The sequence below is a fragment of the Euprymna scolopes genome, chromosome 38 (genome assembly GCF_053919585.1).
Source record: "Euprymna scolopes isolate OS-2025 chromosome 38, ASM5391958v1, whole genome shotgun sequence".
Classification (NCBI taxonomy): Eukaryota; Metazoa; Mollusca; class Cephalopoda; order Sepiida; family Sepiolidae; genus Euprymna; species Euprymna scolopes.
In genome coordinates this window covers 82221039-82237410 of record NC_136519.1, presented here as the reverse complement: position 1 = coordinate 82237410, position 16372 = coordinate 82221039, and the positions used below count along the sequence as shown (strand labels likewise).

Genomic DNA, 16372 nt, shown 5'->3' with positions numbered 1-16372 from the left:
ATTTTCACAACATTTCGGTCGATGTAACCTCTAACCTTCTTCAGGTGTATCTGGTCAAACTTGGGAATGTTTCTGTCCAACTCAGGAATTTGGATGGGATCTCTAACAGTACATGCTCTTGTTCCGTCAGCTATGACTGGATAGAGGTTCTAAGTAATTCGCAATTGTATTTTTCGGTTGCAAATTGTGAATTACTTAGGACCTTTATCCAGTCATGGCTGATAGAACAAAAGCACACTAACCTCGTGAAGTAATTAAAGGTATCCGTTCGAAATTCCATCCAAATTCCCGAGTTCAACAAGATATACCTGAAGAAGGTCGGAAGTTACATCGACCGAAACGTGAAAATCACAAGATGGGAACAGTAATCCGATGAATCCAAATACGAATAACCAATCCTCATCTCAAAAATTCAGAAAGGTAGGTGAATTTAGTGACTCTGTCGATACCTGCAACAATTTATCTATCTGTGGAGGTCTGATTCTGACAGATGCTGCAAATGAAATTAGCGGCATCTGCTGCGCATAATATTGGCAATTTGATGCATCTTTTATGGTAACACTTCTTGCATGTTCTGCAATTGATTTGAGCCTGTTTCAACCAAAAAGACACAAAAACTAGAAACATCTGAATTTTCAGAAAGGCTTTACACCCTCTCCTTGTCCCTTTGTATAAAACTAAAATGTTTTTTTTAGAAGCACAAAACTTCAGGTTAAAATAAATGACATAAGAACATTTTTTTATATACAAATATGTGGCTTATTTCAAACATTTATTTTTGGCATTTATAATTTAAATAATATTTTGTATATATAGCATGATCCAGAGGACCAATTTTCAAACTCTCTGCATTAAATTAGGCTGCATTTCAACAAAAATATGTTGAATGTTGTCTTCGAAATGGTCCATTGGTTTATCAGTGTAGACCTGAGAATTTACGTATTCCTAAAGAGGTGGTCGGTTGGCAGATTCATTTTGTGAAATTATTCATCCAAATATAAAACATATATTTGCACAATTTGTAAATGCTGTTCAGTTGTTAGTCTCTTCATGAATTACCAAACAAAGCTGAACTCAAAACAATTGATAGTTGCCAAATTTGCAATTAAAGAAAATAGAGTTGTTAATTTGAAATTTGCCGTCTCAAAAAAAAAAAGTCTTATATCTGAAATCTGATAGTACACGTTGCATGTTTTTGTTTTTATCTCTATATAAATAAAATGAACTCATTTTTTCACGTCTGATTTTGACATTAATAGGATTAAAAATCAAGATATTTCATGCAAATATAATATGCACAAACGGCAGAACAATATCTGAGGTGTGTTATAGGCTTATTATTTCTCAAATTCCTCGATAATCTTAGATTTCTATACTTTTTCTGCTGAGAAGTCACGGCCAAAATCGGTTAAGATCAATGGAAGTGGTAAAATATTTTCTCTCTAATAAATTCCTCCTCCTCCCTCTGCCACCACTTAACACCGTTTGGAGATCGTTCACAAGGAACAGTTGAGAAGAGAACACCGGTTTGACTTCGTAGTTCTTTCATGTGAAGTTATTTAAAATCACTAAACTAAGCTGCAGTGCTCTGTGGCGTAGTGGTTAGCGTGTTGGACAATTCACATTATATTTTCACGTTCGCGCCGACCTACCGTAGTCGTTTTTTTTTTTTTTTTTTTTTTTTTTTCCTAAACAACTGGAACGGACTTTTCTTGGTGGCCGAACTGTTAACGTTGCAGATGTTTTTGTTTTTTTTTCACACTTTATTTTCCTACTTTTACTCATGACTCCGGGTTTGATCCTTCCTACTTACCTACCATAACATTTTTTAAAACACCCCCCACCGTCCCCCCTTCCCGGAAACAAACACTCGGGCAACGCCGGGTACCCCCGCTAGTTTTAAAATAATTTAAAAATTTTTATAATTTAAATTCCGAAATTAAATGATTGTGCCCATTTTCCCATTTATATTTACTTTCAGCAATGTACACTTTCTGTATTACACAAAAAAATACATCAGTCTAAGGCAATAGTGCTCAATCACAAATAAAACCACAATTGAAACAAAATCTGTAGAGAAAGAAAATCTTGATTAAATTAAAAAATTCAATAATTGAATTTTTTTTTACATTTTTGTGTAAATAAAAAAAAGTTACATGGACTTACCATATAGATAACACAGATGTGTTTTGTAGCACATATGTTCGGTCTAAGAAGAGAAAAATACTTCGTATCATAATCTGAAAAAAATAAAATACAGATTTATTAAACATATGACAAAAGTAAAACATTCAAGCAATTTAAAAACATACAAAATACAGGCGGGAATGATAACATTGTCACCCTAGCAAAGACAACACGATTCCAGTTTGATGAAAAGTTTTTTTTATTGGAGATCATCAACTATGACCTCACTCAGATTGTTCAGGAACCTACCCGTGTGCCCGATAATGACGGCCAGTATGCGAGCCTACTAGACCTTTTTCTCACAACTTGCCCTGAACTATGTTCAGTTTCTGTTCTGTCGCCTCTTGGATCTTCCGACCACTCTGTTGTATCAATTAAGATAAAAATGAAATGTAATAAGTCCCCAGATGTACCTCTTCATCGTACAGTATATCGATACACTAAGGCTGACTGGGATAGCTTCCGTACATTTATATCTGATCTACCTCTGCATTCCATGTTTAAAAAGGATGTGTCCTCTATAGTATTAGACCTAACTGAATGGTTAATTGTAGGTATTGACCATTTCATTCCCTCTAAAAAGTTTCAGCAAAAACCTAACAGCCAGCCATGGTTCTCTCCAGAATGTGCTGCTGCCATTGCGCACAGAAATCACTTTTTCCACTGCTTCAAACGTAATAGATGTATGGAAACTAAAGCCGTTTTCAGGACTGCCAGCAACCATTGTAAGAAAGTAATAAGGAACGCAAGAGTGTTGTATGCTCAATCTGTTAAGTCCAAAGTAGCTGAGCAGCGGCTTGGTTCCCACCAGTTTTGGCAAATAGCAAATAGAATCCTGAACAGAAGCGTGTGCTCCATCCCAACTATTATCAATGGACCTGAGGTAATCTCGTCAGCATCAGACAAAGCCAAACTCTTTGCCAAGAACTTTGCAGCTAATTCTACCCTTTGCGACCAAGACCGCCAACCCCCAATATTTCCTCCTGTATCAGAAAACACGCTATGTGATATACGTATATCTGTACGTGATGTTGCCAAGCTAATCAAAAACCTTGATTCGAGTAAAGCAACTGGCCCTGATGGTATTCCAATTATAGTACTCAAAAAACTTCAACCTGAACTAGCGCACATACTTACAAAACTGTTTAAACGTTGTCTTAAGGAGAATAGTTTCCCATCTCCCTGGAAAATCTCATCAGTATGCCCTGTATTTAAGAATTCAGGTGATCGCTCATCCCCCTCTCAGTACAGGCCAATAAGTCTCCTGTGCGTCATGAGTAAGTTGCTAGAATCTGTGTTAAATACAGAAGTAATCAAACATCTCAACAAAAATAACCTTCTTAGTGACACTCAATATGGTTTCCGTTCTGCTAGATCTACAGCAGATGTCCTTACAGTTATATCGCATAGGATTAGCGAATCTCTCGACGGTGGCAATCTTTCTAGGGCAATTGCTCTTGACATATCTAAAGCCTTTGATAGGGTATGGCATAAAGGTTTACTTCATAAGATCGCTAGCTATGGTATAGCTGGAAAAGTCTTCTCAATTATTAAATCATTTCTTTCTGATAGGTTCATAAGAGTAGTAGTTGAGGGGCAAAAATCAGAAGCTCACAGTATTAATGCCGGTGTCCCTCAGGGATCCATCCTGGGCCCAACTCTTTTCCTGATCTACATTAATGATCTTCCAAATCATATCCTTACATCATTTGTAGACATTTATGCTGACGACACTACCATTTATGGTACCACATCTAAGACAGTAAACGACCAAGTTCTCTCCAATTCTCTCTCCTCTGATCTTGAGCACGTAGTACAATGGGGAAAGGAGTGGCTGGTTACTTTTAATGCATCTAAAACCAAGCTTCTCTCTTTACATCATCAACATTCTAATTCACATTTGTCATCAATTGAAATGAATGGCTCTCGTCTTCAGGAGGCCTCAAGTTTTGACAAGCTTCTGGGCTTGACCATTACTCCTGATCTTAAATGGAACACGTATATCAAATCTGTTGCCAAGGCCGCTGGAAAAATGGTGGGATCTTTCTATCGATCCAGTAGATATCTCACTGCTGATGCTATTCTCTACCTATATAAGAGCCAGGTACGTCCAAGGATGGAATACTGTTGCCACATCTGGGCAGGAGCTGCTAGAAAGGACTTGTCCTGCCTTGATAGAGTTCAAAATAGACTTCGTAGCCTCGTAGGAGATGTCCTTTTCTCCTCCTTGCAACCTCTATCTCACAGAAGAGATGTTGCGAGTTTGTCTCTGATGTATCGTTATTTTCATGGAAAGTGTTCAACTGAGCTTCAATCTATGGTCCCCCCTCGCAAAACTTTCACAAGAAACACTCGTCTTACTGTAAACACTATCAATAATTTCCCCCACTCTTTATCTGTGCCTAAACCTAAACGTAGATTCCATGAACAAAGCTTCTTTCTTAGAACTGCACGCCTATGGAATTGTCTTCCGTTTTCCTGCTTTCCGGCTGACTACAATATGGTTGTGTTCAAGTCTAAAGTAAATAAGTTCTTGATGAGCCGTTCCATATAAGTTATTAAATTTACCAAATTTTCATTATTAATGATTACTATATTGACCAATTTCTACTGTACACTCTTTAACCCTTATCCTTGAGTGGCCTCTGGGCCTTGATAATGTGGTGATGCCTTTGTAAAAAAAAAAAAAAAAAAAAAAAAAAAACTAGTTGGTCAGTTGTGTACAAATCCTAAGGGCGATAGGAGCCTTCTATCATGTCTGAAAGTGACAAATCTTTAACAACCGAGAGCAGAGATGCGCCACTGTATAACATGCTCTCAACTGATCCAAGTTATAACAAGACCATTGCTAGCACCCTCAAATTGTATCGCTGGACTGCCACAATAACAGGGACATACCCAGGGTGATCAAAACAAAGTTTCCGGCAACTTTGCTGTGGTTTCAAGTGAGGGCCACATCATGCCACCTCACATCTTCAAAGTCGGCTTGAAAGTCAACACCAAAGTGAACCTGGATGTGCTAAAGAGTGTGGTGATCCCCAGGTGCAATCAGGTGGCCGCTGGCAGACCCTGGGTGTGACAGCAGGTCTCAGCGCCGGCCCACAAACCCAAAGAGATCCAGGCTTGGCTTCAGGAAGAGTGCTACAATTTTATACCCTTCTCTCAATAGTCCTTCTCCTCCCATGACCTGAACCCATTGGACTACTTTGTTTGATCATACGTCGAGAACATCACCAATATGACCTCCCACAACACCACAGCCAGTCTGATTGCCGCCATCCGCCAAGTATTCGCTGAGCTCCCACTGGCATAGTCCCAGTTCCAGACCCGTACCGAGGTAGTGATTGAATAGATGTCAGCTTTACTACATAATCAAGTTACCTGAATTGTTTTTTCAATAAATTTTAAAATAAAGCCGTAGTGTTGTTTTCTTTAGGACGACAATTTTATCGTTCCACCCTGTAAATAAGACAATAAAGATGGATGGGAAGTCAGATGTGAAGAAAGTATGTTTGGATCTAAGATTAAGGATTATCTGGTGGGCTTTGCCTAGAGGCAAATGAATGGTCGGTGAATGTTGTTTTAAGCGATGTATGGAAATGCACAAAGACATGTTAGAATTAACAGCACATTTAATGAGAGATTTAATGTTAAAATAGAAGTACATCATCGTTCTTTACAGTGTCCATTTTTTTTTGTATCTTCGACAAATTGTCAAGCGAGTTTTATATGAATTGTTGTGAAGAGATGCTGCATGCTGAAAATTCAGTATTTGTCTGTGAAACAATGGAAGATTTATTTGTTTAAAGACTTGGCAGAATGGAGAATGTAGCAAATGCTAATACAATACCAATAGTTGGAAGTGGATAGAGAACTTCTACCATTACTAACCAGCAGAACATTATCACTATCAACCAAATATTTTATCAGGCATATATATATATATGCAGTGTAATGATGTATGGAAGTGAAACCTGGTCAATGAGGGTTAAGGACATGTGTTGCTTGGAGAGAAATACCATCCTGATTTAATTTTCCTATGAGATCATCAGATCTAAGCCTGTTTTTAAAACCGACATTACATCTTAGAATGATTCTAGGATTTCTCTTCATGCAACGCATGTCCTCAACTCACTTGTCAGGCTCCACTTCCATACATCACACTGCATACACATACTTAACAGTCTGATCCATTTGTGAACAGAGGTAAAAAATTTTTAATAGCAGAAATTCCCTGAACTGATGCCATCCACTCCTACCTATTACAATCACACCAGTGGCATCAGTTCCTTTCTGTTCACAAACGTTACAAAATGCCTGCACAACCTCAATAACTTTGCCGTGTTCTCAGCTGTGTATTAACATTTTTTGTACACAAACTGGTTGACATGCTAAGCATTTATCCAGGATATAAAAAAATATTTCTGATAATTATTTGGTTTGGATTTTGTTTTATCTTATGGCATATCAACCCTTTTCCGGTTATGCCAAATCCAGTAACTTTGGAAAAAAATTTTATGCATCAAGATTTATATATTTTCAAATATTTATTCATGATGTTTGGTTTGATTGCTTTGTAGAAGAAATTTGTTTTGGATGTGAGGATATTTTAAGAACAATATACAATAAAGTTCTGTTTTAAACTTGGAAAAAATGGCACAGAAACGTATGGAATGTTTTAGACTACTTTTGAACCATCTTGCATGAATTGAGCATCAGCTTTTGAGTGGCATAAGAGATTCAAGGAAGGCAGGAAGTTTATGAGAGATGAGAAGTGTGAGAGGAGTAAGGAAGTCGAACACCAGTTGATTGGCCAAATAAAGAATTTCATGGATAAGGACCGTCATGTGTCTATAGAAACAATAAGTGCTCAGTTTGATGTCAGTGTGGGAACTGTACACACAATTATTCACAAGGAACTGAAGATGTGAAAGATTTGCACGAATGCATCAGTCCTTGTCAGACTATTTGATCAAGATGGACATCAAGACAGTTCCTCACCCTCCCTATAGCCCAGACCTTGCTCCCTGTGACTTTTGGTTATTCCCTAAGCTCAAGGAAAACATGTGGACACTAGATATTTTGGATTCTAACAGCTTCGTAATGTCTTCAGTTGGATAGCCAGGTTACATTTTCTCTTTCAAAAAAATTGGTTGATGTTCGGATTTGTTTAAAAACTTAAGTATCACAATAGAAAAAGTTTCCAGAACAATATTAAAACACACACACACACACACAAAAAGGGATGTGAATTTTCTTACATATTTAAAAAATAGAAAAGTGTGAAAAAAAATTAAACCTCACAAAATTCTTTTTTAATAAAATAAATTTTAATTTAAAATATATATATATATATATATATATATATATATATATCAAATGAAGAATGTTTTTGAAAATTATTAATTTTTTTATAAAGATGTAAAACAATTTTTTTTAATTAGAAAAAAAAAAAAAAAATTCTGCAAAACTAAAAAAATTAAATGTTTTGTAATAAAATTCATCTGCTGCAAAATCCAACCGTTTCAATTATTCAGATTAAAAGCAAATGAAACTTTTTCATTTTTGATGTAAATTCAAAGAATTTTTTTTTAAATTATAAATTAAAATCAACTTACCATCTGTCTACAATGGTCCTGCCAACAATTGTCGATTGCTTTCAAAAACATCTCATAGTCCATAGTTTTCGTGGTAGAATTAAGGGAAAATTGACAAAAATATTGACAAAAAAAAATGAAGAAAAATTTTTTAACAAATACATTAAAAAAAAAAAAAAAAAAGTGGTGATGGTCATCAATTAGAGGATGTCGAAAGAACAGAATTAATGAAATAATGAAACTACAAAATTAGAATTTATTAGATATTTAACGTTTTTTGTTAAATGTTAACAGGTTATGCCTACTAGTTGTTTGTACCTAGTGTTGCGATATATTTAAAAAGAGAAAATATTTCAGACAAAGGATCAATGTTCTATCGCAAGAAAAAGAAATTTAGCCAGATATTAGAGACAGAGAGAGAACAATTGCAACTCAGAACTGATCATGCTGAGAACACATATTGAAAGATGTTCTACGAAAATATTAAATAATTAAACTATGTGCTTAAAACACAAACAACTCGGTCTCCAGTAATCCTTACAAAATGATATGATTGAATAAAATCTACTATTCATCTGAATGTATCGTTTGAATTAAACATGCATGAAAATTAGTGTAAGAAGAAGTACACAGCAGTTTACCATTGATTGCAGCTAACGAAAAAAAAAAAAGTCAGTTCTTGGAGGTAGACAACACACATGTATACATGACAGCAACAAAGATATGAATTTAAAATTGATTAAACTATCAGGTTGATGCAAAAGCCTGCAGTTATTGTAAAAAGCTACTGAAATAAGCTGTATTACAAGAAGTATCAAAACAGCAAAATGGTGAAGATCATCACACTAAAGTCAAAAGAGCTGGAACAAAGGAAGCAGGAAATAGATCAGACAATTCTGAGCAACACACACGCCATAATAGTAATTGTAGAAAATATGGAGACTAGCAGCAATACGTCTGAGAGAGAGGACAAAGAAGATGGGGGCCAACCAAATTACAGATACGCTTATAAACCTTTAAATAGGACAGATTCACAAGCTCAAATATGACAACAGTATTCCATATATTATTCGATAATGTAGCAGTTACACTATTCTACTTGGTGATGGCTTCTGGTTTTGAAATTGGAAATTGACAAACTGTATTTATCAAAAAACAGTCCTCATCATTTTTAGCTGCTTAGATTCAAGAGTAGAAAAAAACAAAAACAAACAAACAAACAAAAAAAAAACAATTTATTTGTGAATATTTTGTATTAGATATGCTATAAGTATCATGTTTAGTATATTTACATTTTTTTTAAAATTAAGATGGTGTAAAAGATTTTGCTGATTTAAAATTTCATCTTGGAAATGAAAACAAAGTTTGACAGAAAGATCGGCCACGAGTTCCACATGCTACACCTGAAGAAGACATTGATTGAAGTGTTGAGTGAAAAACACTCAAGATGAGAACAGTAGTTCGAATAATCCAAATAATCATCACCTCAAAAATTCAGAAACAACCAACAATACATTTTCATATAAGCATCATCAAATTAATACTGCTAGTTTTCTATAAATTATAAAATCAACAAAGTTACAGTGAAGTCATAATTTCATAAATAGAAAGATTTTTGATCTTAAAGATGGACATGTTTATCACAACTCTACATCTTCAACATTTTTTAATATTTTTTTATGATCACTTATCTTTTTTTGTTGTCGACACTGATAGAGATGGAAGTTTAATTTAGCATCTCAAAATTCACCCAAGAGAGGAAATTAGATGCGTTTAATTCCACATACGTTAGAAAAATTCTAGCAATCTAATAGAACTACCAATCAAGTCGTCAATCTTACTAACAAATATTAATAATCTGCAAACATCATCTAGATTGGCTTGTATACACAGAAAATTGGCCCCAGAGAAAATTGCCAAACGAGTGCTCTAATGGCGGAAAAAAGAGGAAAATCAAAAATGAACTGAAAACAAATCGAGAACGATTTGATAGCAATGGGAAGATGTTAAAGAGACACTGTGGATGCGGCTTCAGATCAGAAAACAACCGTATTCTTTAACTGCCACATACATCACAGGACGCAAAAGTTCTTATGTCTATGTAAGATTCAACTAATGTGCACCAGCTCAAACATTTTAAATAAATTTATTTCAATTCCACAGCCCTTGAACGGTCAAAACATTATGAAAATAAAAGGTGAGAAGAAAAAATAATGTGCCCAAGTTAATCACCAAGTTGCCCGGAATATATATATATATAAAAATGATCAGTTCATTAGTTTAAGAGTAAATCTTTTATATATACAAATCCTCCACTTTATTATAAAGACCGATTTGTATTTATTTGTATATAAATATGTATATACTTTCATCCCATCACAAAAAAGTTAGCAAGTAAAACAGTGAAACTTATTGCCACAGAACTGCTTCCCTGCAGACTACAACATGGTTGTCTTTAAATCCAATGTCAAAGACATGCTATAAACCTCATCCTCATAAGTAATCAAATTTTATTCATTACATTTGATTTATCTTTTTCAATCATCTCATAGTTTTCATCATTCAATTGACAAGCAATTCATCTCATTAACCCTTATCCCCAAGTGCATTTTGGCCTTGATAAGTAATGATTAAAAAAAAACCAGAAATCATCTAGAAACTTCTTTACATGCATGTGGATGAGGGAGAAAACTATTCCAAACCTATCCTAGATGGAATGCCGCACTAATTTAAAAAGTTAGCTTGTCAGATGTTCAAAGTTAAACCCAAATAGCATTTAAGCTGACAAACCAAATTTTTTTAATACGATCCAATATTTTCTAAAATTAATTTTCAAATTATGTGACCGCATCTTTGCACGTAATTTTATTTACATCACGTTTTTTTTTCATTTTGTTTAAATCGAAAGTTTGTAAATAAAAATATTTTTTATTGGTGAAATAAAAAGTGTACAGATGGCAAAAATTGCAGTTTTTGAAATAAAAAAATAAATCTTTATCAAAAAACAGTTCCCTATTATATTTTTAAGGCCAGCGTTTATTTTTAGGTTAAAGAAGCGGAGGGGGGGGGGTCAATTAAAAATTGTTTTCAATAACTATTCCAACTATATTAGCACATGAGAAAATTTAACTGAAATGCTTACTTTTTAATTTGAAAACATTTTTAAATAGTTTATTCAGTATTTTTTTTATAATTAAAATGGTTTTATCTAGTCCTTATATATATAAAATTAACTCATTTTTCCCCCTCTGATTTTGACCTTAATAGGATTAAAAATTCAAGACATTTCATACAAATGTTATATGCAAAAACTGCAGCACAATATCTGAGGTGTGTTATAGGCCTATTACCTCTCCACTTCCTCGATAATTGTAGATCCCTATAATTTTTCTGCTGAGAGTTCACTGCCAAAATTGGTTAAAATCAATGGAAGTAGTAAAATCTTTTCTCTCTAATTAATTCCTCCTTCCCCCACCATTTCCGGGATCGTTCACAAGGGACAGTTACGAAGGAACACTGGTTTTCTTTACTTCGTAGTTGCTTAAAAAACCTTGAATGGAATTTTAACATTCCTTTTCGTTTTATGCTTTCTACTGGGTGAAACGCATCATGGACTTAACTGAATCAAAAGGTTATTTATGCCATTTTTTTTTGCTTTTCGCTGTGTTTTTTTGCTTTTCGCTGTGTTTTTTTTGCTTTTGTTTTTATGAATCATTTGTTTCCCGGATTTTTGCTTTTCCGATTTCTTTTTTAAAGAAGTCTTACATTTGTTGGCTGTTTTTTTTTGTTTTTTTTTCACCGATTTTTAAAAAGTTTATCTTTTTTTTGTTTTTTTTAAATATTTAAACAGGGTTATTACTTCGCTTATTCTTTACTTTTTAACACACCTCCAAACAACCGGCCAATGCTGGGTACCCCCGCTAGTTAATAAATATTTCTGAAAATTTCCTAAAAAATAGTTTACATTGAAAACATTTCCTAAAAAATAGTTTACATTGAAAACATTTCCTAAAAAATAGTTTACATTGAAAACATTTCCTAAAAAATAGTTTACATTGAAAACATTTCCTAAAAAATAGTTTACATTGAAAACATTTCCTAAAAAATAGTTTACATTGAAAACATTTCCTAAAAAATAGTTTACATTGAAAACATCTCCTAAAAATAGTTTACATTGAAAACATCTCCTAAAAATAGTTTACATTGAAAACATTTCCTAAAAATAGTTTAATAATATTTTATAAATAGAAATTCAAAATTTAAATACATTAAACATCATAGTAATAACGTATCTAATACCACAAATTCCTGAAGAAAATATTTTGTACATAAAATTGTTCTTTTTAAAGCGTGTAGAAAGTAAACCTTGTGTTTACCTTCATCAGCTTCCTAACTCACTTCCTTTATTTTGCCCTTTAGCAATGTTTCTGAAAAATGGAGTAAAATAGTTGTCTTCAGAGTCAGACACTATTCATCTAACTCTTATAGTCGGCTAGTTCTTGACTTTGAAGTAGTATCATACCTTGTCTGGAGCAATTTCCATAAAGGAAAAGAAAAACATTTTTTAATTAAAAATGTACATAGAACAAAACATGTTTGTAAATAAAACTATGTATTTTTAGGCTAAATTTTAAATGCTATATCGTTTTGTTAATTCAATCAGAAGTATGAAAAAAAAAAAAAAAAAAGAAAAAGTGTTACAACAAAATGTGTCCTTTTTCAATGTAGCTCATTTTGGAGTGCCTCAAATCTATTTGATCCTAAATCATGATTTTATGCATATGACATTCAAGAATCAACTAACAATCCATCACAATCCACCAGTCTATAATAAAGAGCAAGGTGTATTTATTTGTGTCTATATACTTATATTGTGTAACACGTTGCAAAACTGACCAATAAATAAGGAAAAGGTAGTCAGATTCTGCGCTTCCACAAGGTGTTTTCTTTAAGATTTCTATACAGATTCAGGTTATTCATTTTTTATTTATTTTTTTTTATTTCATTATCATGTGATTTTTTTTTAACATTTCAAGCCACCAATTCACATGCACACATTACTGGAGAGAACATGACATTATCCTAAGTGTTTTTGGTTTTTCTGTACACTGGTTTGTGAGGACAATCTGGCAGAAGGATACTCCTCATCTAGATATCTATAAAAACGAAATTGTTTGTGTATATGTCTGCGTGTGTACATTTCCCTACCAAACTACTGTCAATTTTCAGTCTACAGACTCAAGATTTGACATTTGCGAAATTTTTTTTAAATCAGTACTTTATGTGGATGACATATATATATTTAATTGTAATTTTTATTTTATTTTATATATATATATATATATATATATATATATATATATATATATATACATACATAAAGTTATAAACAGTACATAGGGCCCGAGCAAAGCCGGACTGAACTGCTAGTTAGAAATAAACCCTCATTAAATGTTCAAAACAAAAGCTTAAATAAGATCCCATTGGTATGGCTAACCCACACTGCCACACTTGGGTGCCTGGCATTGCCCAGATGTTTGGAGGTGTGTGTTGAGAGAAGAAAAAAAAAAAAAAAAAAAAAAAGTGGTAGTAGGCAGGCAGGCTCGAACCTGTACCACGAAGGAGGAAAAGAACGTTTATAAAAAAAAAAAAAAAAAAAAAAAAAATTATGTCTTTGCTGTTGCTTACATCCCCAACCCGGAAGTGACAAAGGTTTAAATTAAGGTTAGTCAATCAAAAATATCAGCGAAAAAAAGCAACCCCTCCCTGTAGAAAAGTGCCTAGTTCAGTGTGAAGGAATTTATGTTTTTAACCAATTTTTCGATATTTGTCATCCGAGATCAAGCTTCAAAACGATACCAATCTCATGAAAATCTGTCGCGTCTGTCGAAAGTTTTAGGCAGACATACACATACATACATACATTCATCTAAAACAGACAGGTGAGATTTATAAAATAGATGATGCACCTAACAGCACTAAGCTGGATACTCCACCAGACTAGATAAATTCTTGTCCTGGAATCCAGTAATATCAAGATACCAGAATAAAGATATCTTATAATATAGTTAACTGGTTAATCACTGAGAGAAAAATTAATGTTCTTAACTTTTTTACTACCTCAATATTTGAGAGGTGTGTGTATGTGTATATATAAATATATATATCAATTTATATTCTAAATCCAAAATATATATGTGTATATTTTTTCTTTCATAATATTATATTTTGTCTTACACGGGTTTCATTGGATGGCATATGAACATTAAACAACTCAGAGACAGTTAATATTTTCCTTGGAAAAACCAAAAAGTTCCAAGTTTTTATGTTTTTTCTTTTGATTAAAAAAGGATAAAAGTGAGTGAAAATAAGTGGAAATTGTTAGAAGTCATGAATTATAAAAAAATTGCTTATTCAAAATATAATTGGGATGTTACAGGAGAGAAGGCCGAAATATTTTTTTTAGTTCCATGAGGATGCATTAGTGTTTAAGGTTATATATATATATATATATATATATATATAAAAGTGAAAATGTCTGTGTGTACATTTCCCTCCGACTCAAGATTTGACATAAGGGATATCGAGATTTAATAAAATATTTTTAATCAGCTTTCGGCCAGAAATTTGGCTGTCAAGGGGTCAAAGTTCTATAATTTGAGTTTTGAAAACTCTAGCAAACTCCTCCACCAATTTTGGTCTAAATACTTAAAATTTCAGATGTAGGTTACTTGGACATGGATCAAACTTTTTTAATTTGATTCGAGCCCAAAACAAATGTTATGGGGTCAAAATTGGGGTCAAAGATAAAAAAAAAAAATTGACATCTGCAGTCTACCAAATTACTCAGTCAATTTTTGGTCTAAACATTTGAAATTTTACATAAAGTGTATTCAGACACTGCTTTTAAGACTGACAGAACTCTTCCAATCCATGTGGGAGAGTGAAGAATTACCCCAAGATTTTCGTGATGTTACAATCATTCACATTTACAAACGCAAGGGAAATCTTCAGTCATGTGACAACCACCGCGGGATATCCCTTCTTTCCATCGCCGCGAAAATCCTGGCCCGCGTCCTTCTCAACCGCCTGCTGGAGCACCTTGAAGATGGTCGTCTTCCCGAGAGCCAGTGTGGCTTTCGAGCGGGCCGCGGGACGACTGATATGATCTTTGCTGCACGCCAACTGCAGGAGAAGTGTGTCGAGCAGCACCGGGGCCTCTACACCACGTTCGTCGACCTGACCAAGGCCTTCGACACTGTTTGCCGAAATGGCCTCTGGCGGATCATGGAAAAATTTGGTTGTCCAGACAGGTTCATCGCCATTGTCAGGCAGTTCCATGAGGGCATGACCGCTCGTGTCCTGGATGACGGCAACCCCTCAGAGCCCTTCCCTGTGACCAACGGGGTCAAGCAGGGCTGTGTCTTAGCCCCGACGCTCTTCAGCATGATTTTCTCTGCCATGCTCCAGGACGCTTTCAAAGACAGTCACTCTGGCATTGTCATCAAGTACAGATGTGACGGGAAATTGTTTAACATCAGGCGAATGCAGGCAGTCACGAGAGTGAGGGAAACCATCATCAGAGATCTTCTCTTTGCCGATGACTGTGCCCTTAATGCCCCAAATGAGATAGAGATGTAACGTCAAATGGACGGATTCTCCACCAGTTGTGACAACTTTGGTCTCACCATCAGTACGAAGAAGACAGAAGTTATGTACCAACCCGCCTCAGGAGATGCATACTATGAACCCGGCATCACTGTCAAAGGGCAGAAGATCCATGCTGTGGAGCAATTCACCTACCTTGGCAGCACCCTCTCCCGCATCGCCAACTTTGACATTGAGGTTAACCATAGGATCTCCACAGCGAGCAGTGCATTTGGAAGACTTAGAGACAATGTGTGGAAGAGGAGAGGCATTACACTCGCAACCAAACTGAAAGTATACCGAGCGGTCGTCCTGACAACCCTACTCTACGCCTGCGAAACTTGGACGCCATATAAAAGACATGAAAAACAGTTGAATGGCTTCCACCTCAGATGCTTCCGTAATCTTCTCAACATCCGCTGGCAAGACAGAATTCCTGACACAGAAGTCTTGAAGCGCGCGGGGCTCCATACCATCACCACCATAATCCGCAAAACCCAGCTCCGGTGGGCAGACCATGTCTATCGCATGCACGACAGCCGAATCCCCAAACAACTTTTCTATGGGGAACTCAGCCAGGAAAAGCGGAATGCAGGGGGCCAAAAGAAACGATATAAAGACTGTCTGAGAACGTCCCTTAAAGACTTTGACATCAGCCCCCAGTCTTGGGAGATTCGCGCTGCTGAACGTTCGGCCTGGCGTTGCGTCATCAGCCTAGGAGCCGACAGGGCAGAGAATCAACGCATGACACACGACCAGCAGAAGCGCAAGAGAAGGAAGGAGAGAGCTGCCGGTTCACAGCCTGCCGATACCGCCTTCACGTGTCCAGAGTGTGGAAGAGTCTGCCGAGCATGGATTGGCCTCATCAGCCATCTCAGGACCCACAAATCCCTGACGCCGAACTGATTGATACCTTGGTCATCGTCGACTTCGACGGACGA

The 16372-nt window shown here is 35.3% G+C and overlaps 1 protein-coding gene across 1 annotated transcript in view; it reads right to left on the bottom strand.

Annotated features, from left to right (window-relative positions):
* LOC145263225 (cullin-4A-like) overlaps nt 1–16372 on the bottom strand; it is a 164940-nt gene that overhangs the window by 64749 nt on the left and 83819 nt on the right. The window contains exons 3-4 of the mRNA XM_080120310.1: nt 7806–7875; nt 2167–2240 (exon numbers count right to left, since the gene is read on the bottom strand). Coding sequence (XP_079976436.1) covers nt 2167–2240; nt 7806–7875 — 144 coding nt within the window. The remainder of the gene's footprint in view (nt 1–2166; nt 2241–7805; nt 7876–16372) is intronic.